At 44.5% G+C, this 24,542-nt stretch overlaps 1 protein-coding gene across 2 annotated transcripts in view; it reads right to left on the bottom strand.

Annotated features, from left to right (window-relative positions):
• LOC141133152 (RING finger protein 112-like) overlaps nucleotides 1-24,542 on the bottom strand; it is a 122,517-nt gene that overhangs the window by 67,218 nt on the left and 30,757 nt on the right. For both annotated transcript variants that reach the window (XM_073622327.1, XM_073622328.1), the window contains 4 exons: nucleotides 16,032-16,163; nucleotides 10,944-11,048; nucleotides 6,759-6,809; nucleotides 3,653-3,706 (listed from right to left, as the gene is read on the bottom strand). In XM_073622327.1, the coding sequence (XP_073478428.1) occupies nucleotides 3,653-3,706; nucleotides 6,759-6,809; nucleotides 10,944-11,048; nucleotides 16,032-16,163 (342 nt within the window). The remainder of the gene's footprint in view (nucleotides 1-3,652; nucleotides 3,707-6,758; nucleotides 6,810-10,943; nucleotides 11,049-16,031; nucleotides 16,164-24,542) is intronic.

Genomic DNA, 24,542 nt, shown 5'->3' with positions numbered 1-24,542 from the left:
TTGGCTTGTGACTGCCTGCCTCTCCTTGTTGGCTTTCCAGACATACTATTGGCCTGCAGTGAGCTGCACAAAACTGGGATGAATACATATATATATATATATATATATATATATATATATATATATATATATATATATATATATATATATATACCGATTATACTGCAGCTAGCAGAATCAACTGCCTGCCTGTAGTATTATTAGTATGATAACACCTGCACTTGTCTTCAGGTAGCTATACTGTAGGTGCAACTGTGCAGGGTACACAGTACAGTAACTGGAAATACTTCAAGAGCCTACACAAGCACCTGGCTGCAGGTAGCTATACTGTAGGTGCAACTGTGCGGGGTACACAGTACAGTAACTGGAAATATTTCAAGAGCCTACACAAGCACCTGGCTGCAGGTAGCTATACTGTAGGTGCAACTGTGCGGGGTACACAGTACAGTAACTGGAAATACTTCAAGAGCCTACACAAGCACCTGGCTGCAGGTAGCTATACTGTAGGTGCAACTGTGTGGGGTACACAGTAAAGTAACTGGAAATACTTCAAAGAGCCTACACAAGCACCTGGCTGCAGGTAGCTATACTGTAGGTGCAACTGTGCGGGGTACACAGTACAGTAACTGGAAATACGTCAAGAGCCTACACAAGCACCTGGCTGCAGGTAGCTATACTGTAGGTGCAACTGTGCGGGGTACACAGTACAGTAACTGGAAATACTTCAAAGAGCCTACACAAGCACCTGGCTGCAGGTAGCTATACTGTAGGTGCAACTGTGCAGGGTACATAGTACAGTAACTGGAAATACGTCAAGAGCCTACACAAGCACCTGGCTGCAGGTAGCTATACTGTAGGTGCAACTGTGCGGGGTACACAGTACAGTAACTGGAAATACTTCAAAGAGCCTACACAAGCACCTGGCTGCAGGTAGCTATACTCTAGGTGCAACTGTGCAGGGTACATAGTACAGTAACTGGAAATACATCAAGATCCTACACAAGCACCTGGCTGCAGGTAGCTATACTGTAGGTACAACTGTGCGGGGTACACAGTACAGTAACTGGAAATACGTCAAGAGCCTACACAAGCACCTGGCTGCAGGTAGCTATACTGTAGGTGCAACTGTGCAGGGTACACAGTACAGTAACTGGAAATACGTCAAGAGCCTACACAAGCACCTGGCTGCACTTAGCTATACTGTAGGTGCAACTGTGCGGGGTACACAGTACAGTAACTGGAAATACTTCAATGAGCCTACACAAGCACCTAGCTGTAGGTAGCTATACTGTAGGTGCAACTGTGCAGGGTACACAGTACAGTAACTGGAAATATGTCAAGAGCCTACACAAGCACCTGGCTGCAGGTAGCTATACTGTAGGTGCAACTGTGCGGGGTACACAGTACAGTAACTGGAAATACTTCAAAGAGCCTACACAAGCACCTGGCTGCAGGTAGCTATACTGTAGGTGCAACTGTGCAGGGTACACAGTACAGTAACTGGAAATACTTCAAAGAGCCTACACAAGCACCTGGCTGCAGGTAGCTATACTCTAGGTGCAACTGTGCGGGGTACACAGTACAGTAACTGGAAGTACGTCAAGAGTCCCACACAAGCACCTGGCTGCAGGTAGCTATACTGTAGGTGCAACTGTGTGGGGTACACAGTACAGTAACTGGAAATACGTCAAGAGCCTACACAAGCACCTGGCTGCAGGTAGCTATACTGTGGGTGCAACTGTGCGGGGTACACAGTACAGTAACTGGAAATACTTCAAAGAGCCTACAAAGCACCTGGCTGCAGGTAGCTATACTGTAGGTGCAACTGTGCAGGGTACACAGTACACTAACTGGAAATACTTCAAAGAGCCTACTCAAACACCTGGCTGCAGGTAACTATACTGTAGGTGCAACTGTGCAGGGTACACAGTACAGTAACTGGAAATACTGTAAAAACACCTGCCTGCCTGTCAGTATATTAGGAAGAGAAGAACAGGATCTAGCTAAACTGAATACAGTGTGTGTGTGTATGTATATATATATATATATATATACATGCAACACCTGGGATGCATATATATATATATATATATATATATATATATATATATATATATATATTATATATACACAATACACTGTAAGTGCAGCTAACTGACTTGACCTGCCTACTCTATCTAACTTAAATCAAATGACACTGTCTCTCTATCTCTCTCTCAACGCCAGCACACACTACACAGGGCCGACGTGCAGGCTGCCTAATATGGTGTGAGGCGTGTACTAAACCCCTTGAGCCATAATTGGCCAAAGCCTCCTGGCTTTGGCCAAGTACAGCTCTCTGTACACACAGCGCTGTGATTGGCCAAGCATGCGGTTCATAGTGCATGCTTGGCCAATCATCAGCCAGCAATGCACTGCGATGCTGCAGTGAAATATGGGCCGTGACGCGACACTCAAATTTGGCGCGAACGGCCCATATCGTTCCTAATTCGGCGAACGACCGAACACACGATGTTCGAGTCGAACATGGGTTCGACTAGAACACGAAGCTCATCCCTACTTGTGATAAATGTTATCATTTGTAGCGACAGTTAGCTGTTGAGCTGGTGTAATACTACATTTTATTCTAAGGACTACAGAATACAGTAAAAATAATTATGGCATACTAATTATTTATTTTTTTCCATAGAAAAGTCTTCTTAAAAAACCCAGGATCTTCAAAACCTAAGAATCTCATACATGCAAATAGGGGAGCAAAGTTGAAGGCTGAACTCTGTAACCAATGGTATGACTACCTGAGTTGGTAATGACATATTGGGGTTTTCTGAGTTTGGGTGGGCACAGGATGTGCGGAAATCCATTTTCATTGATGTTGCAGTGTTACATGCACAGTGTTATAAAAACACAAATAGCATATAGTACTAAAAAAATCATAAGAATTTAACCTGACAAGGAGAAGAATGGTTTCATGATACAGCTTGTTGGTGGAAAGGAAGGCAGGTGATTATGCAAGAATTAATATTTAAAAGAAGGAACCTCAGAAATCAGTAACAGTTGGCATTTAACACCAAAATCTTTCATATTGTTTTTATACTCAAGCACCAATTATAGATATTAAAGTGGTGTTTCACCCAAAAAAAAAAAAAAAAAACTACATGAAAAATCCTAAAAAAAAAATACAAAAAAACATTTGGATATTTTTTTTTTTTTACTCACCTCTAAATGCCTGTTGCTAGGGGGTCCCTCGTAGTCTGCCTCTTTCAGTGCCTGGGCCGTTGACATCACTTCCGTCTCGGCACAGGAAGGGCTCAGCTCTGCTCCCTCCCTCCTGTCAATCATCTGGGACTGATGAGTGGCCAATCACGGCGCTCGGCGCTGCTCGCGCATGCGCAGTGGGTGCCAAGCTGTGAAGCCACAGCCCGGCACCCACAATTACAATGCCGGCGCCGCCGAACGGAGGGGGAGACGAGCGGGGCTTCGATCCCCCTCATCGCTGGACCCAGGGACAGGTAGTGTCCAATTAAAAGTCAGCAGCTGCAGTATTTGTAGCTACTGACTTTTATTTTTTTTTTTTTTCAGTGGCCCTCCTCTTTAAGTCAGAAACTGAATTCAAACTGCAATGAAGAGAATGAAGATAGAAGATAATGTATACCTTTAATTCAAAGAATGGATGGAATGGATCATTTTCCAATGGATCACAGTAAATCTGAAAAACAATGTCCAGTTTATATACGGTATATTTTTTATATGTATTTATTTTTCACATACAATTTATAACAATGAATAAAATGGGTAAAACAATTCAGAGTATTAGATATCAAGTTTTCTTATAGTTCTCTGTAAGGTATTATATTCTTTCTGGTTTTAAAAACTGATTGCAAAAGGAAAACTGTAATTGAAGATGAAGATGTGTGTTATCCCGCGCTCCCTTAATCCCCCCACTACAAAAGTGTCCTAGTAGTGTTAATATAAAATAACATATGGGGGGACTGCAAACAAATTATCGTGTTCCCACAACTACAAAACTACTATATAGTGATATACAGTATCTCACAAAAGTGAGTACACCCCTAACATTTTTGTAAATATCTTGTCATGTGACAACACTGAAGAAATAACACTTTGCTACAATGTAAAGTAGTGATTGTACAGCTTGTATAACAGTGTAAATTTGCTGTCCCCTGTAACTCAACACACAGCCATTAATGTCTAAACCACTAGCAACAAAAGTGAGTACACCCCTAAGTGAAAATGATCAAATTGGGACATTTAGCCATTTTTCCCTCCCCGATGTCATGTGACTCGTTAGTGTTACAAGGTCTCAGGTGTGAATGGGGAGCAGGTGTGATAAATTTGGTGTTATCACACCTGCTCCCCATTCACACCTGAAGAGAGTTATACACTCTCTCATACTGGTCACTCTCATACTGGTCACTGGAATTTCAACATGGCACCTCATGGCAAAGAACTCTGAGGATCTAAAAAAAGAATTGTGGCTCTACATAAAGATGGCCTAGGCTATAAGAAGATTGCCAAGACCCTGAAACTGAGCTGCAGCACGGTGGCCAAGACCATACAGCGGTTTAACAGGACAGGTTCCACTCAGAACAGGCCTCGCCATGGTTGACCAGAGAAGTTGAGTGCACGTGCTCAGTGTCATATCCAGAAGGTTGTCTTTGGGAAATAGACATATGAGTGCTGCCAGCATTGCTGCAGAGGTTGAAGGGGTGGGGGGTCAGCCTGTCAGTGCTCAGACCATACGCCGCACACTGCATCAAATTGGTCTGCATGGCTGTCGTCCCAGAAGGAAGCCTCTTCTAAAGATGATGCACAGGAAAACTCGCAAACAGTTTGCTGAAGACAAGCAGACTAAGGACATGGATTACTGGAACCATGTCCTGTTGTCTGATGAGACCAAGATAAACTTATTTGGTTTAGATGGTGTCAAGCATGTGTGGCGGCAACCAGGTGAGGAGTGCAAAGACAAGTGCATCTTGCCTACATTCAAGCATGGTGGTGGGAGTATCATGGTCTGGGGGAGCTACAGTTCTTTGAGGGAACCATGAATGCCAACATGTACTGTGACATACTGAAGCAGAGTATGATCCCCTCCCTCTGGAGACTGGGCCGCAGGGCAGTATTCTAACATGATAAGGACCCCAAAAACACCTCCAAGATGACCACTGCCTTGCTATAGAAGCTGAGGGTAAAGGTGATGGACTGGCTAACCTTGTTTCCAGACCTAAACCCTATTGAGCATCTGTGGGGCATCCTCAAACAGAAGGAGGTGGAGGAGCGCAAGGTTTCTAACATCAGCTCTGTGATGTCGTCATGGAGGAGTGGAAGAGGACTCCAGTGGCAACCTGTGAAACTCTGGTGAACTCCATGCCCAAGAGGACTAAGGCAGTGCTGGAAAATAATGGTGGCCACACAAAATATTGACACTTTGATCCCAATTTGGACATTTTCACTTAGGGGTCTCATCAGAACATAGGACATGGTTCCATTTAATCCATGTTCTTAGTCTGCTTGTCTTCAGCAGGCTTTCTTGTGCATCATCTTTAGAAGAGGCTTACTTTTGGGACGAGAGCCATGCAGACCAATTTGATGCAGTGTGCGGCGTATGGTCTGAGCACTGACAGGCTGACCCCCCACCCCTTCAACCTCTGCAGCAATGCTGGCAGCACTTATACGTCTATTTCCCAAAGACAACCTCTGGATAGGACATTGAGCACGTGCACTCAACTTCTTTGGTCGACCATGGCGAGGCTTGTTCTGAGTGGAACCTGTCCTGTTAAACTGCTGTATGGTATTTGCCACCGTGCTGCAGCTCAGTTTCTGGTTCTTGGCAATTTTCTTATAGCCTAGGCCAGTGATGGCGAACCTTGACACCCTAGATGTTTTGGAATTACATTTCCTATGATGCTCATGCACTCTGCAGTGTAGTTGAGCATCATGGGAAATGTAGTTCCAAAACATCTGGGGTGCCAAGGTTCGCCATCACTGGCCTAGGCCATCTTTATGTAGAGCAACAGTTCTTTTTTTCAAATCCTCAGAGAGTTCTTTGCCATGAGGTTCCATGTTGAACCTCTAGTGACCAGTATGAGAGAGTGAGAGCGATAACACCACATTTAACACTCCTGCTCCCCATTCACACCTGAGACCTTGTAACACTAATGAGTCACATGACACCCGGGGAGGGAAAATGGCTAATTGGGGCCAATTTGGACATTTTCACTTAGGGGTGTACTCACTTTTGTTGTCAGCGGTTTACACATTAATGGCTGTGTGTTGAGTTATTTTGAGGGGACAGCAAATTTACACTGTTATACAAGCTGTACACTCACTACTTTACATTGTAGCAAAGTGTAATTTCTTCAGGATTGTCACATGAAAAGATAATAAAATATGGGTGTACTCACTTTTGTGAGATACTCTATATTTATATATATATATATATATATATATATATATATATATATTAGACATAAAAATAAAAAAAATCAGATTTTTCTGCGATTCTCAGTCCATACATAATATATATATTAGTTCACTTTTTTATTTTTTATTGGTATTTTTCATTTATGTATGGACTGAGAATCGCAGAAAAATCTGATTTTTTTTATTTTTATGTCTAATGTATGAATTGATGGTACAGTAATAGTAATAGATGGTACATAATAGTGCTGTGTTTCACTAATTTTTGTATATACAGAGCATGGGTTTACCAAAATTAAATAGATGGGAGATCTTCTTACCTCAAGATAGTTTATATCTGTCTCTTTCAAATTGCCTTTCACATTGTACACCTGAAACATAAAAAAAAAAATCACAATTTTAAATACATTTCATGGATAACACAGATCTGAGAAAGTTACTACAGCTTGTAGTTTGATTTTAGGTGGCTGAGCAGTGAACAACGGGTAATAAGTCAAGTGGTTTTGAAGGATTTTTTTAGTGCATCACCCCACACAAAAACACATAGGTGAGAACTGTACTGCTGAAAACAGATCTTTATTCACTTTCGATGCATGTTAAAGAGGAACTGAACTACTCTGAAACCTGTGCCCAAAAATGGCAGCCTGAGGGCAAAGGACCAGTCACCAGAATTGCCTGTTATATCCCTGCAGCTGATTTTCCCCTATACTGACTTATCATGCTTTGTTCTGCACTGTGTGTATGTGGAGGCAGTCATCTTGGTAGATGTAGCCTCCAGCAAGGAGAACAATTTAAGAGAGGTGTGGTTGGGACTTTAAATGAGGTAGTGACGTGGTCAATTACCTCCATCCCTAAATTTGTATAATAAAGAGAGAGCAGAAAGGACGGGACTTTAAATGAAGTATGTGTGGGATAATGGTTTAGTAAACATATCTATAATACATTGTATATCTTGATTTCACATAATTACTATTTATTTGACTGACATATACTATTGTTCAGACAATTTCGTACATGTACATGGGAATAGATACCTACTAGGTTAAAGGTAATTAAACTACTCCATAACAGGGAAGGATAGAAAGGTATACAGAATTAAAGCTTTGACAGCTTTATTGTTTGACTGTAAAAACAAATGGTATATGGTACAAAACAGGTCCATAGAGTAATAAAAAATAAACAGCAATACATAGACAAAAAATATTGATAATACAATATGGGAATACTGGTGGTGACACATAATTGAACACATGGTAGTTGTTGGCTTTACGCGTTTTGCGACTTATTTTCGCTCATCAGGAGCAAACGTGTATTGTGTCTCTGAGATGACAAAGGTATAATTACAAATTGATCCAGGACATTCACATGTTTAAGGGACAATGAACACAAGATCAGAGTCCCAGCTGGTACTTACAGGGTGTCCATGTACTGCTGGCCTGGGAGCCGGGCCAACATTGCCACCAAATGTGGGCACCGCTCCCCCCGGGAGCTGAGACGGGAGACCTGAAGGGCAGGCAGCCCAAACAGGGCATACCCAGGGTAGACAGGCATCAGGCTATTGATGAATATATAAACTGTAGGGTAAATGAAAAACAATGGCTATGAATAAATGAAATATGATGATGAGTAGTGGGTAAAGGTGTAGGTGATGTTGAATTAATATTAAGGTTATGTAAAGGTGGAACGGGCTATGTGATGTTACACTAAGCAAATACAAAAGGCACATGAATTACCTAAATAAGCCAACAAAAAAAAAAAAAAAAAACACAAGGGAAGGAATGAAGTGTAAATGGAGGGGCAAAAACCTATGTGAGGGAAAAGTTACCTGTATAGAAATCTGGAGGACATGTGAGTGATGTTGATCTGGAGCATAAGAAATAGCCAAATGCCTGAACAGCCCATGGATAGTGTCCAAATATATGGGTGCCGCCGCCCAAGGACCCCGTCAACGTCACACACGCGAGCAGTGGGGGAGGGGAGGCACCTACACCAATGCGGAAGAGCCGCCTGGTGACTTGGTGCCAAAACATCAACCCCACCACTCACAGAGTGACGCCACACTGCCGGCGCAAAAGGTGTGACGTCGACACGCAGTGAACGCCCACCCGCCCCCGTCAGTTAGGGAGTTGGAAAGGGAACGCAGGCAGTGCGCGTCACAGCCACCGTGTAGGAAAGACAAAGCCTGCAAGGGGGATACGGTAGCATGACCCACAAGCCCCAGCGCAAAGGGAACCTGCACTGAAACATGTGAATGACCCGGACAATTAGAGGGCAACCAATTAAATAATTTATCAAAACACATAATGAACAAAATAACAAAAAAACAAATAGAGGATATAAGGACCAATAAACACGTTTGCTCCTGATGAGCAACAATAAGTTGCGAAACGCGTAGAGCCAACAACTACTATGTAATCAAATATGTGTCACCACCAGTATTCCCATATTGTATTCCAATATTTTTTGTCTATGTATTGCTGTTTATTTTTTATTACTCTATGGACCTCTTTTGTACCATATACCATTTTATTTTATATTCAAACAATAAAGCTGTCAAAGTTTTAATTCTGTATACCTTTCTATCCTTCCCTGTTGTGGAGTAGTTTACCGTATATACTCAAGTATAAGTCGTTCCGAGTATAAGTCGAGGCCCTAATTTACCACAAAAAAATGGGAAAAACTTAGTGACCCGAGTATAAGACGAGGGTGAGAAGTGCACAGCTACTGTAAGTGGAAAAGAGGGTCAACAATGCCCATTTGCAGCCTCACTGTGCCCATTTGCATGCCTCACTGTGCCCATTTGCAGCCATAGGTCCCCCAAACTTCAAACTCGGTAGTTAAGGGTTCCTAGATGCCCCCTAGCTGCAGCCAAAATTTGGGGTCTCTGAACCCAAATGGTCCTGAAATTACATTGCTGCAGATGGACACAGTTGACTGACTTTGGGGCCCAGTATCTTGGGGCCACTTAGCGCTAGGAACCCCAAATTTGGTGTGCAAACTCAGTGGAACTAGCTCCATAAAATATCCAAAGCTGGCATTTCTAGCACCAAGTGTCCCCACGATACAGGGCCCCAAAAATCGGTTCAGAAAATGTCAAGCACTTTTCTGCAGCAGAGAATGACATTTTCCAAACCGGCTTTGGGGCCCCGTATCTCGGGGCCACTTGGTCCTAGGAACCCTAGCTTTGGATATGTTATGGTACCAGTTCCACTGGGTTTGCACACCAAATTTGGGGTTCCTAGCACCTAGTGGCCCTGAGATACGTGGCCCCAAAGTCGGTTCAGAAAATGTCAAGCACTTTTCTGCAGCAGAGAATGACATTTTCCGAACCGATTTTGGGGCCCCGTATCTCGGGGCCACTTAGTGCTAGGAACCCCAGCAATTTGGGGTTCCTAGCATAAAGTGGCCCTGAGATACGGGGCCCCAAAGTCGGTCCGGAAAATGAAATTTTTTGCTGCAGAAAAGTGCTTGACTCGAGTATAAGTCGAGGGGGGCACTTTCAGCACAAAAAAATGTGCTGAAAAACTCGACTTATACTTGAGTATATACGGTAATAACCTTTAACCTAGTAGGTATTTATTCCAATGTACATTTACAAATTTATCTGAACAATAGTATATGTCAGTCAAATAAATAGTAGTTATGTGAAATCAAGATATACAATGTATTATAGATATGTTTACTAAACCCTTATCCCACACATACTTAATTTAAAGTCCAGCAAGGAGAACAGTGAACAGCACAGTAGTTGGCTCACTCCAATGCCTTAAATCTGGAGATGCAAATATACATCTATAGAATTGTAGGTACAGAAGTGTCTAGGCACCCTCATATACAATAGGCAATGTATTTTTTCTGAAGAAATCCCAGAATTAAGGTAAATTTAGGGATAATTGACATTTCTAGATGTTCCCTATAACATGGCAAATCCTCACTTTTTGAGTTCAGGTCCAATTTAAAGTTTTTATAAACGCAGAAGTTTTTTTTTTTACGTTAATATATTCTCTGCATTAAGGTAAAAAAACCTTCTGAGATCAGCTCCCAATTTAGCCCCCAAAATACTTTCCTGAGCCTGATCTCAATCCAACGCTGTGCCTTAGAGCAGCAGTGCTACTCTCTCTTTCCCTCCTCCCTGGACATAGATGACAGCAGGGGAAGGCATTGGCTCCTGCTGCTGTCAATCAAAACCAGTGAGGGGGTGGGGGGCTGTGTGTGTCAATAGATGCACTCATCCTGGCTTGAGAATGAGCGTACTATGGGGGCACTTGGAAGTGAGGACGAGCCAACTAGTGGGGTACCTGAGAAGAGGAGGTTTGGGGTTGCAAAATGATTGCACAGAGCAGGTAAGTATAACATACTACAAACATTATAATAAATCTGCAGCAAGTATCTTTGACTCAATAAACAGCTGACAATGATCCATTGGTGTATTTAGTTGTGGAAAAGACAAGCATTTGTGTGGCCAGGATCACCAATGCTACATATGGTTTCTAGCTGTTACTTACAAGGTGAGAGCTGATCATCATGGTTAATACATGCAGCTTCATGCTGGCCATTTCATGATAAGCTTTATCCTCAGTGCCTTCAGTGTCCAGAAGAAATATAGCCATCTGTAGGGAACAAGTTTGAGGAAATGTCAGATTGCGGGCAGGGCATTCTGGATTTTTCAAGATGCAGCACCAACTAGGATTGTCTCTTCAAAAAGACCTATTGAAATATAAACCTCTCACCAACACAATCACTGTTGACCAGGGCTTTTTTTCAGCAGGAACTAGGGGGAACTCAGTTCCACCACCTCTGGCTCAGGTCTTCTGCTCGCTGCTCACCACTATCACTTGGTAACACAGAAATCCAGCTTCTGCATTTACAAGTGATAGCTTATCTCCCAGTAGCTCCCACAAGTCATATCTCCTGCGCAGATTCCACTGAGTGCTGGACAGGGACAAGGGAGATACAGAACAGGTGCCCAGGGTTAAGTGCAGTCATGGTCGGGAGAGGGCGCGTAGTAGGCTGCAACCTCTGTGGTCTCCATTTTTTCCCTGGTGACCAGTTGTTGATGCTCCTACTGCATGATCTCCCTTGTAAGTGACTGTAGTATAGTATAGTATGCTGGGAGGTACTACAGCCAGATGGGTGCTTCAGCTTAATATTGCAACAAACATAAGGCATGTGGTAGATGGTGGAGCTTTTGAGAGGGGATAAGATGAGGGCAGTGGAGGGATGAGTTGTTTGCAGAGGGAAGAGCTACTATTTGATGCCATTTGGCAGGTATGTGTGTGTGGCGGGCATGGTTGAGTTCCTGCACCTATTTTCTGAGAAAAAAAGCCCTGCTGTTGACCATCCAGAACCCTTTGTAGCATCCTAATAGATAGGTGTTAGGATTAGATATATTGAGACCCCATTCACACAGGGGCAACACGACTTGCAGGTCACCTCAGCGAGGCGACCTGCAAACGACTGCCCGGGCGACTTGCAAAACGACTTCTGTATAGAAGTCTATGCAAGTCGCCCCAAGTCGCCCCCGAAGTCGTACAGGAACCTTTTTCTAAGTCGGAGCGACTTGCGTCGCTCCCCTTAGAACGGTTCCATAGCACAGAACGGGAGGTGACTTGTCAGGTGACTAGGTCGCCTAACAAGTCGTCCCTGTGTGAATGGGCTCTGAGTGCTGGCTCACTGTGTTCTTATTATAACACCTGCACAAAGTTAATTAGCAACAAGCTCAGGGCTACTGCACTCCCTCAATGCAGACGTACTGATTTGTAAGAGACAAATGGTATAAAGTGAGCTATACTTTTTTACATCTACATGTGCAGGATATAGCCAAAAACAAAAGAGCTTAAGTCAGTAATGAAGGTATTAAATAAATAAAATGTTTGATACAAATACAGTATCAAGTAAAATGTGCCAAAAAGTGCCAGTGCCTGAATTAAAGTACAATCCTTGACTCCATAAAAATAATATTCATTAAACATTCAAACAAGAAAGTCCATTGTGAAAAGTTTTCATTGAATAAAATTGATTGGTGTATAGATCAATCACATCCAATGATCGATGCCAGTGCTCTTAGTGACAGTGCAGTGCTATTCCACTTCAATTCACTCCATGTGCGCTGTGCTCCAACCCCAATGGGTGCAGACTCACCAAATGTAGTTGACCTCTTATGGCTTATGTCAAAAAGGATCAAAAGAAAGCTTTCCACAGTTCTGCTGTGCATGGCTATGTGTCGTTAATGCTGTTTCTTTTTAAACAGACCAGTTGGAGCTCAATATGTGTATAAAGCAGAGAGGGATATCATCATGCAAGAACGTCTTTATTAAAATACATCAACACATAATAAAGGCTACTCACATAAGTGCCCCCCAGCACCCAGGGATCGTCTGCCTCTAATTATTATAACTGCCTCTGGCCGGCACTCTGAAGGCGAAAGCCGATGCTATCCATATACGGACTCAGAGAGCCAAGAGAACCACTCGCCCCTACTCGTACAGGTTTAGTCTCTCAGCAAACCAAGACATTTGGGAAAATTTCATGCTCCCAATTTTGTGGGAACAGTTTAGGATGGCCCCTTCTTGTTCTGACATGACTGCACACCAGTGCACAAACCAAGGTCCATAAAGTCATGGATGAGCGAGTTTAGGGTGGAGAAACTTGACTGGCCTGCACAGAGTCCTGACCTCAACCTGACAGAACACCTTTGGTATGAATTAGAGGGGAGACTGTGAGCCATCACCTTTCCCCTCAGCTTCTTTAGCAAGGCAGTGGTCGTCTTGGAGGTCTGTTTGGGAATACTGCCCTGCATCCCAGTCTCCAAAGGGAGGGGATCATGCTCTGCTTCAGTAAGTCCCAGTACATGTTGGCATTCATGGTTCCCTCAATGAACTGTAGCTCCCCAGTGCCGGCAGCACTCATGCAGCCCCAGACCATGACACTCCCATCACCATGCTTGACTGTAGGCAAGACATACTTGTCTTTGTACTTCTCACCTGGTTGCCGCCACACACGCTTAACACCATCTGAGCCAAATAAGTTTATCTTGGTCTCATCAGACCACAGGACATGATTCCAGTAATCCATGGCCTTAGTCTGTTTGTCTTCAGCAAACTGTTTGTGGGCTTTGTTGTGCATCATCTTTAGAAGAGGCTTCCTTCTGGGATGACAGCCATGCAGACCAATTTCATGTAGTTTGCGGCGTATGGTCTGAGCACTGACAGGCTGACCCTCCACCCCTTCAACCTCTGCAGCAATGCTGGCAGCACTCGTATGGAGTGGAACGTGTCCTGTTAAGCCGCTGTATGGTCTTGGCCACCGTGCTGCAGCTCTGTTTCAGGGTCTTGGCAATCATCTTACATCCTAGGCCATCTTTATGTAGAGCAACAATTCTTTTTTTCACATCCTCAGAGAGTTCTTTGCCATGAGCTGCAATGTTGAACTTCCATTGACCAGTATGAGAGAATGAGAGTGATAACATCAAATTTAACACACCTGCTCCCCATTTACACCTGAGACCTTGTAATACTAAAGAGTCACATGACACCGGAGAGGGAAAATTGCTACTTGGGCCCAATTTGGACATTTTTACTTAGGGGTGTACTCACTTTTGTTGTCAGCGGGACAGCAAATTTCCACTGTTATACAAGCTGTACACTCACTACTTTACATTGTAGCAAAGTGTAATTTCTTCAGTGTTGTCACATGAAAAGATATAATAAAGTATTTACAAAAATGTGAGGGGTGTACTCACTTTTGTGATATACTGTATATACATAGTCACAATGATAGCCACTCTAAACTATTTGAAACCTGCAAAAAGGGAAAGGTGCAGTTGGCCAGGTCATGTGCAAAACAACATTGTATTGTTTATTGTTTTGTTCTGTATATTGCCCTGCCATTGTTGCTTTTTGACTGTTGTCGTGTTTTTTATTATATTTGAAGACACACACTAATGCCGTGTACACACGACTGGACTTTTCGTCGGACTCAACTCCAAAGGACTTTTCGACGGAGTTCCAACGAAACTGACTTGCCTACACACGATCACACCAAAGTCCGACTGATTCGAACGTGATGAAGTACGACAGGACTAGAATAAGGAAGTTCATAGCCAGTAGCCAATAGCTGCCCTTGCGTCATTTTTGGTCCGTCGGACTAGCTTACAGACGGATTTTTCGATAGGATTTGAGTCCATCGGAAAAATTGGAAACATACGGATTTGTACGGTTGGACCTTTGCTGTCGAAAAGTCCGGTCATGTGTACACGGCATAAGGCCCCATTCACACATGCGGACTGTTTATTTCATCAGTTCAGTCACGTCAAAACGGATGAGGAATTCACCAGTTTCTCATCAGTATTTCATCAGCTGCTCATCTGTTTCTCATCAGTTTTTTTTACATCCACTACTAGGCAAAAATGGATGAAAAATAGAGCTTTGATCCGTTTCAAAAAACAAATGTTGACAAATGTTGACGAATGTGGATGTAAACTGCTGTAAATGGATGATCACCCATTTACATCCATTTTTCCATAGAGATGCATTGATGTCCATTTTTCATCCGTCAACGGATGGATGAAAGAAAAACAACCGGTCCACATGTGTGAAAAGCCCCTAAAATCTGCTTTGCAAAGCCAATGTGATGGGCTTCTGGTGTGCTGCTGTACCTTTAAAGCGGTGATAATAAGTCCCCTTTTTGTTTGTCTTTTTTTCATCAGTCCGTTGACGGACTAATGCAGCTCTATGGAAAAACGGATGTAAATGGACGATCATCCATGTTCACAATAGCCTCCCACAATAGACTATTTTCAGTCACAGGCAGTTAGCCAATGAGGAGAGAGCAGGGAGATGGGGCTGGATGCATATGGATGCATAGAGCCAAGGCTCGGGAGCTAGCATGCAGCGTTGCTTCCAGGGCAAGCGGCTTTCTCTGGGGGCACTGCTCAAGGGGAGGAGCCAGGAGTGATGGTGGGGGACCACTGCACAGAGTAGATAAGTATAACATGTTTGTTATTTAAAAGACAAAAATGAAGCTTTAATACCACTTTAAAGTTAGGGACCTCACTTATCAGAGGTGCCTTGACGAAGCAGTGTGGTTTCCAAATGTACTGCACCATGACTGAAAATCACTGACATTTAGGCTGGGTTCACATTATTGCGAATTCCCCGCATCCAATTCGCAATAGCAGGAGAATGTGACCGGCTCTCTATGGAGCCGGTTCACATATCTCCAATGCGGCTCCGGTGCGAATTTGCACAAGAGCCCAAAATTCAGGCTGAAATCGGACCTGAAACGATGAACCAGGAAACATAGTTACATAGTTACATAGTAGGTGAGGTTGAAAAAAAGACACAAGTCCATCAAGTCCAACCTATGTGTGATTATGTGATTATATGTCAGTATTACATTGTATATCCCTGTATGTTGCGGTCATTCAGGTGCTTCCAGTGTGAACCGCACACAGGCATCGGCATCCAGTGTGAACCAAGCCTTCCAAATAGAATGTACCTGTTACATTGGTGAAGCACCTATAAACAGATCGATGTGCAAGTAAAATATGGTACAGGATGTACAGTACATATAAATTAGAGCCGGGTATTTACCTTCTCACCGTTGTTCTCCAGAAGGAAGGGTTTACCCCAAATCCAGATACCTTCAGTGACAATATCAGTGCCAAACCTCCATGGGAAACCATTCAGAGGTTCATCTTCTCCTAAATCGTAAATTTTCTTCTCCTATTAAATTGAGTAGAAATTTAGAGACATCTTACAAAACCTTTTTATACTAGGGTTAGGTTCCATTTATGCTGAAGCCTTAAATTTCTACATATGCTGTATGCAATGGTAACATATCAAGTACACCTCCTAAGTTAGGCCCAGTTAAAATGACACTAAACTCTGTGTAAAAAAAAAAAAAAAAAAAATATATATATATATATATATATATATATATATATATATATATATATATATATATATATATATATATATATATATATATATATATATATATATAAAGAATATATATTCAGGTATTTATTCTTAACTCAAAAAATTATATTTTGTGTTCTTTAACTGCTTCCCCCTTTGGAGCAAAGTTTTCACTTCTCACTTGCCTTTAAAATTACCCCCAGAACGTTTTAGGTTCTGAACAAAGAGGTCCTGTAGAATAAATGGATGGTAATTGGTAAAAACACACAAAAAATTATTTGAATGCACAAAAAACACAAAATAATCCCTTTTTTTTCGTACAAAACAAAAGGTGAGGTAATGTCAAGTAATAAATACCAAATATGTCAAGCCTCAAAATTGCATGCGCCTACAAAATGGTAAAAAATTACAGTTCTCAAAATTATTAATAGATGATGCATTAAAAGCCTTTACAGCTCATCAGTTTAGAGTTTACTCTAAATGAGGGAACTAAAATTATGGCTCTCACTCTGGCCTGTGTGGCAGCATATAACATGTTTTTTATTTGTATTTGTAGGTGTCTGTGAAGAATGATGGGGGTGCTTTTATTTTATGTTGTTTTATTTATTTTAAATTCAATTTTTTTTTTAAATGTCTTTTTGCACCTAACTTTATTGCTATCACAAGTGGGCTAACAAACCCCCCTCTAAAAGACCACCCCTAATGTTTCCCCTGCCCTTTGCTCTGGATTGTGCTTGACCTGCAGTGCATTTGGCTTTCCAATGAAAGATCTATGAAGGTGGAAACACTGAGAGGTGGATGTCTCTGGATTTACACTGCACAGTTGAGATCAGGATATCATGTGCCCCATGGCTCCTTCTACTCACCATCATGAAAGTGTTATTTGTGGTCCCGGGTGGAGCAGAAGAGCCTGGGAACCACATAGCAGGGGGTGGTTTGTCAGGCAGGGTAAGGGAGGGTGGTGGTATGCATGAGTACCACAAAAGTGATTGAGCAGCTTTACAGCCACCCAGATCACTTTTAAATGAATTTTAGGAGTCAGCTGCATAAAACGTCTACCTCTTCAGACTTTGAACACACCAGACATGTCCAAAATGTTGGAGAATTAAGACACAATTAAAATACAGGGTTAGAAACAATTCTGAGACATATGTTTTATGCTGCTGCCTACAAGATAATTGGTCACTGACAACAACAAAAACTATCAGCCTGTATTACCACTCCTATCATGCTTCAATTTCTTGATATTGTCCTAGAAGAATGGACGTCTTTTCTCCTCAGAGAAAAGCAAAAGCATTTATTTCCTTTTTATGAACACATTTTTTGCTCAATCAAAATTCCTTGTTAACTGCAGAACCAAGAGAGCTCCATTGGAAGTTTTCCAGATCAGCTGATCCTTTGCACCACCTTGGAGGCTGTACCTGGACCCCACCATGATGAAGATATGGGGCCTGTGTTCCGTCAGATTAGACGACCCGTCAGATTTCGTAAGGGAAGGGACGTCCCGTCACGGCCATCTTGGTACACCCCGCACTTGGCCACACTAAGCCCACAGTCTGAAGTCGCCAAGCGCACATCTTTTTACACCCACCAAAATATTGCATTTCACACCTATTTTTACCACTAAACTGAGCTTGTATTCTCAAACACAGTATTTAGAAGTCAGTGACACGGGGGTTTATTTACTAAAGGCAAATCCACTTTGCACTACAAGTGCACTGCAAGTGCACTTGGAAGTGCAGTCATTGTAGATCTGTGGGGGACATGCAAGGAAAATAAAAAGCAGCATTTTTGCTTTTACATGATTGGATGATAAAATCAGCAGAGCTTCCCCTCATTTCAGAGCTTCCCCTCAGATCTACAGCGACTGCACTTACAAGTGCACTTTCAAGTGCACTTGTAGTGCAAACTGGATTTGGGGTTTAGTAAATAAACCCCATTGTTTTTATGTTGAATTTTAAAAGCAGCGGCAAGCCAGACATTGCAAATGTAGGCGCAGGACATACATGACAGGGTGTAAGTAACTTGCAGAGAGAAAAGGGTTAAATAAAGGAGGGGTATGTTGAGAAAGTATTAGACTTACCGGATTGGTGGATAAGTCAGTGGGGGAGGAGTGGTATGCGAAGTTCGAGGTCAGCAGTTGGAGGAAGAAGCAGGTTGAAAAGTTAGGGCTGCGGAAGAAGACAGAAATGAGTGAGTTGGATCAGCTTTTAGGACAGCTTAGGGCTGCAGCAGAGATTCATTACACTGACTGGCTACAGAGTCAGATTGCTGCATCTCTGCAGGGGGTGACGCAGGGCCCCCCTACACTGGGGCCTGCTCCCACACAGGCTAGGAGGTCCAGGCCTCCTGAGTGCCTTAGTCCTGACAACACCCCCCAGACTCAACGCCGGCTTGGGAGTCCCAGTTGGGCCCCTTCAGGCCCCCCTGCGAAGCAGACCCCCTCGTCAGCTGGTAGGGGGCCTGGGAGGAATCCCCCTCCACGGCAAAGTCCGAGAAGGGGAGACACTCTCCTGGTGCCTCGGCCTGTCTCCTCTGTCGTCATCCGAGCACAGGTACATGCGGCTGCCACATCTGGCGATGCTCCGGTCGGGTGGCAGCCCGGCGTGGGAGAACAGCGGCATCGGGCGCCGGCCATTACTCGTTTGCGGCCGGCGGCTCGCCTCATGGGGTGCCATCTTGCCTAGTGGGAGAAGCTATGCTACATGCCATCAGCGTCAGTCGGTAGGCCCCGCCTCCAGGCCCAAGTCAGGGCCTGGGAGGGTTGGCCGGAGAGATGCCTGTGTGCTGGCTGTGTCGTCGGTGCAGCACGATGATGTCATCGAGGAGGGACATAGCAGCGGTGGACGGAGCCCTCAGGGGGAAGTTAGCCTCACACCGCCGGTCACTCAACCAGCATCAGAGGGGAGGGAGAGAGCAGAAGAGGAGCGGTGTCGGTCGCAGGGCCAAGTGACAGCAGCAGACAGCAGCAGTGAAGACGGTGAGCTGACTGAGGAGCCCCAGGAGGCAGCGGTGGTGACGGGACTGGCGGCTGGAGGGTCTTCTCGCCCAACGCAGCCTGGTAAGCTATCTGTGCCTTTGTCTTCTCCTGTCTCGTCTGTCATGTCTGCTGTGGGTAGTAGTAGGGGGGTTAGTGATGTACAGGGTTCCTCAGGGGGAAGTAAGGAAGAGGGGCATTGGGATTCTTAGAGTTACTTCGCCACTTTGAAGGCGGTGCGTCGCAAGATTCGGCACCGGTTAGGCCCTGGGTGACACCCTCCTCGGGGGTCAGTGAATTACCGAGCACAGTTGCCCCCCCCTCGCAGAAGGTAGGTGTGGTGGCTGGGACTCAGACGGAAAAAGAAGTCGGGGACTCGGCGGCGGTAGTGGCGCAGAAGGACAAGGATGGAGAAAAGGTGCGATTGGCAGATGCGGCGCGGTGTGAAGTGTATGTGTGCTTCGAGGGACCTTTGGGGGCTCATTTGAAACAGAAGATGAGGGAGAAAATTTGGAAAGATGAGTTTGTGGAAATATTTTCCCTGCTCCCATTGGAGAAGTTTAATCCAGATCGGGTAAAACCGGATGGACATCTGCAAACTGGTTGCAAGCGTTTGCGATATTTGCAAGCGTGATTGGGGAAAAAGCCCCTGAGAATTGCTCGGCTTTATTCTGCTATCTGGAAGCCATCAGTGAGGCGCACAGGGTATACGGTGGTTTAGTGTGGCTTCGGTATGATGAACAATTTCGTCAGCAGAAGGCCATTCGCCCTTCTATTAGGTGGGACCAATAAAGATATCAGCCTCTGGATGAAGTTGATGACTTCATCCAGGGCTACGAGTCAGTTTTTTCCAGGGGGGGCCAGCGGCGCTTCCTCCGCAGAATCGCCGGCCCTTAGAAAAAAAAAGGGGGTTTGCTGGCAGTTTAATGAGGGAACATGCCGGTTTGGCAGCTCGTGTCGCTACAAACACGAATGCTCCGGGTGCAGTGGTACACACCCCCTCATGCGCTGTTTCAAGCAAGGAAAAGGTAGGTCTGGGGATGTTGCTGGAAAAAGGGATGACGCCGGTGAGACTGGAAAGGATGCCACCTTTTCTAAGTAGGTATCCGGATAGGGCAGTGGCTAGTTTGTTAGAAGCAGGGTTTAGGGAAGGATTTAGAATTCCGAGTACGGTGCGGGAAGTTCCTCCTGTATCAGGAAATTTGAAGTCAGCACTTCTCCATCAGGGGGTGGTGTCGACCAAACTGGGGAAGGAGGTGGCGTTAGGTTGGATGTCTGGCCCATTTCTGGCCCCGCCGGTGCCAGATTTGATAGTTTCACCATTGGGTGTGGTTCTGAAGAAGGAGCCGGGGCAGTTTCGGATGATTCATCATCTGTCTTATCCCAAAGGCAGTTCAGTGAATGATGGTATCGACCCGCAAGTTTGTGCGGTTACCTATACATCATTCGATGCGGCTATCTCGTGGGTTAGAAAATATGGAAAAGGGGCCCTCATGACGAAAACGGACATGAAATCTGTGTTTAGGTTGCTGCCAGTTCATCCCCAAAGTTGTCATTTGTTAGGTTGTTGTTGGCAAGGGTCTTACTTTATAGATCGTTGCCTTCCAATGGGCTGTTCTATCTCTTGTGCCCTGTTTGAGGCCTTTAGTTCGTTTTTTAAGTGGGCAGTTAGGGAAGTTGCTGGGGTTAACTCAGTCATCCACTATTTGGACGACTTTTTATGTATCGGCCCTCCGGAGTCCCGTTGTTGCGGGGTGTTGCTAGGAACAGTTCAACACCTGGCTGAGCGGATTGGTATTCCATTGGCAGCTGATAAAACTGAGGGACCAACTTCAAAGTTGGTTTTTCTGGGAATCACAATCGATTCTGTGGCTATGGAATGTAGGTTGCCAGTGGACAAATTGGTGGCCCTCAGGAGGGAGGTGAGTATGGCGAGTGTCGGGAATAAGCTTCATTCGAAGGAGCTGCAATCCTTGTTAGGTAAATTGAATTTTACTTGCAGGATTATTCCTATGGGTCGATTTTTTGCTGACGGCTGTCGGCAGCGACTTCTGGGGTACGGTACCCAATCACTTTGTGCGTCTTAACAAGGAACTTCGGGATGACTTGAAGATTTGGATTTCTGGAATCCTTCAATGGTCATTCAGTGTGGCAAACGGGGCCAGTCAGCAATGCTGACTTGGTCTTGTTCACGGACGCGACTGGGTCTGTAGGCTATGGTGCTTACTGTCAGGGGTGATGGAGTGCGGAACCATGGCCGGCGGTTTGGAGGGAGGCTGGGTTCCTGAAGAATTTGGTTTTGTTGGAACTATTTCCCATTGTTTTGTCAGTGGAAATTTGGGGGAAGACAACATGACAACATGGGGGTGGTATCGGCGATTAATAACATTACAGCTTCTTCCCCACCGGTGATAAGATTGTTGAGGCACTTGGTGCTTTGCTGTTTGAGGCTGAATGTTTTTATATATGCAGTACACATTCCCGGGGTGGATAACAAGTTAGCGGATGCTTTATCTCGTTTCCAGTGGGAAGAATTTCGTATGCTGGCACCGGAAGCGGACCTCAAAGGGGAGCCATGTCCGCTAAGTTTATGGAAACTTGCTCTGGAGTCGCCGCTGGATTGATCAGGCAATCTCTCAGCGCTGGAACGTGGAAAGTGTATTCGAAAGTGTGGCAGGAATGGTTTGCGCTTCTGGAGGAGATAGGCGGGTCGGAGGACTCAAACGATGTACAGGCTTGTTTGTTGTATTTCATATGTAGTAACTATTCGAATGGTGTTTCTGGGGCTGCAATTGGAAAAAAGATGGCGGCTTTGGCCTTTTTATTTCAGTTAGCAGGTTATGGAGATTTCACAAAATCTTTTGTGGTCATGAGAGCATTGAGGGGCTACCGGAAGGGCAGTTCCAAACCGGATACCAGACGCTCAGTGTCCTTTGAGGTGCTGGGAATAATTCTGGAGAATCTAAGGAAAGTCTGTTCTTCGGCCTATGAGCAGGTTCTTTTTCGGGCGGCTTTTGTGCTGGCCTTTTTTGGGGCGTTTAGAATTGGAGAGCTGGTTTCACCCTCCAAGCGGGTAGCAGGGGGTTTGCAGCTTGGGGATATACAGTGCTCGGTAGGGGCGGTACAGATCTGGATCAGGCGGTCAAAAACGGATCAGCTGGGTAAAGGGATCCGGGTAGATTTATTCAGGGGCTGTTGTGCAGAATTTTGCCCAGTGGCAGCCTTAGAGCAGTTTATGGCTCTTCAAACACACGGGGAAGGGGCATTGCTAGTACACCTCGACGGATCATGTTTGTCCAGGTTCCAATTTACGGCAGTTTTCCATAAGTGCCTGCAGGCAGGCGGATTTAGTCCGGAGGAATTTGCAGCTCATTCATTTCGTATCCGGGCGGCCACTGAGGCGTCTCGGTGGGGGCTTCCTTCTGAAGCCATAAAAAAGATTGGCAGGTGGGAATCCACTAGATTTCAGTTGTATGTTCATCCTCATTTGTTATGATGTGTTTGTGTTTTTTTTTCATGTTGATTGTACGTCTTTTATGTTGTGTTGTTGGCCCCTGGCTGGGTATGTCTTTGTTATGTCTTTTCAGATTTCCCCCGATGTCTCATCTGGATCATGGGACATTCTTATGTTTTTTGGGGGGCAAAGAGGGCAGATGTTAGGCCAGAGGGTAGACAGTTGAGGCTGGCTAGGGAGGAGGGCAGGATACGGTGGATTGGGATGCCAGGTATGTGGCATAAGGTGGTACCTGAGGTTCATCGCTTTGCACGGCTGGACCAGCCTCCGAATATTTTGGTCCTTCACGTGGGGGTCAATGATTTATCCATTAGACCCATGAGACAGGTCAAAAAAGACATAAAATGGGACTTTCGTAGGTTGATGACCTCCTTCCCTGACATGATCATAGTATGGTCGGACATCGTAGCGCGATTAGATTGGAGGGGTGCTAGGTCCATTGAAAAAATTAATAAGGCCCGTATCAAGGTCAACAAGGAGGTGGGTAGGTTTATTGCCCGTAATGGTGGAGTGGTGGTAAGACACCTGGAGTTGGACGTGGACACTTGGAGGTACTTGCGGGGGGATGGGGTACATCTCAACCCAGTCGGGATTGACCTTTGGGCGTTGGGTTTGGAGGATGGCATTCGCAGAGCATTGCTGGCGTGGCGCGGGCACAAGTGTAAAGTTTTACACTGGTGCCGCAGTGGCGGTTGAGTCTTTGGCGACAAGCATAAAATACATGAGGTATTGAGAGAATGGGACCCATTCTCAGGTTTTGAGTCTTCCCGGTTAGTCTGGTTTTAAGTTTAGTCTATCGGGTAATCAGTTGTTGGGGGTCTGTGGTCAGTTAGTGGTCCTCGAGGCAATTCTGGCAGCTGGAGACAGATGCTAACTATAAGTATTACAGACCAACAAAGAGGAAGAGGGAGTCGTCAGGGACCTGCAACCAAGGAGTGGGATTGGAGCTGGATTCGTTTAAGAATAGTTTTGAATATTTTTGAATAATGTTTGAATAATAAGTTATTTATTTGGTTTTTGATAATAAAAGGCTGAGCAGGCCATTTACATCCAGCAGGTGTCAGTGTCATCATTTATTAATAATGATAAGTTTGTATACATATGTGGTTTGGGGTAGTGAGTTATCTGACTTCCCTAGTTAAGACATGTACGTAGCCAGAATTGCAAATGTAGGCGCAGGACATACATGACAGGGTGTAAGTAACTTGCAGAGAGAAAAGGGTTAAATAAAGGAGGGGTATGTTGAGAAAGTATTAGACTTACCGGATTGGTGGATAAGTCAGTGGGGGAGGAGTGGTATGCGAAGTCCACGAGGGGAGTGAGATCAGAGGTCAGCAGTTGGAGGAAGAAGCAGGTTGAAAAGTTCCCTCCCTCCCGCCCTTAAAAAAAAAAGTTTTTTTCTGATAGATGAGGGGCTTAATAAAGGAAGATATGGCGGTTGGGTCTTTGGCGACAAGCATAAAATACATGAGGTATTGAGAGAATGGGGACCCATTCTCAGGTTTTGAATCTTCCCGGTTAGTTTGGTTTTAAGTTTAGACTATCGGGTAATAAGTTGTTGGGGGTCTGTGGTCAGATAGTGGTCCTCGAGGCAATTCTGGCGGCTGGGGACAGATGCTAACTATAAGTATTACAGACAAAAAAAGTGGAAGAGGGGGTCGTCAGGGACCTGCAACCAAGGAGTGGGATTGGA

The sequence above is a fragment of the Aquarana catesbeiana genome, linkage group LG03, assembly GCF_042186555.1.
Source record: "Aquarana catesbeiana isolate 2022-GZ linkage group LG03, ASM4218655v1, whole genome shotgun sequence".
Lineage (NCBI taxonomy): Eukaryota > Metazoa > Chordata > Amphibia > Anura > Ranidae > Aquarana > Aquarana catesbeiana.
Note: the sequence above shows the minus strand (reverse complement) of the source record. Positions and strands in the feature narration are given on the sequence as shown.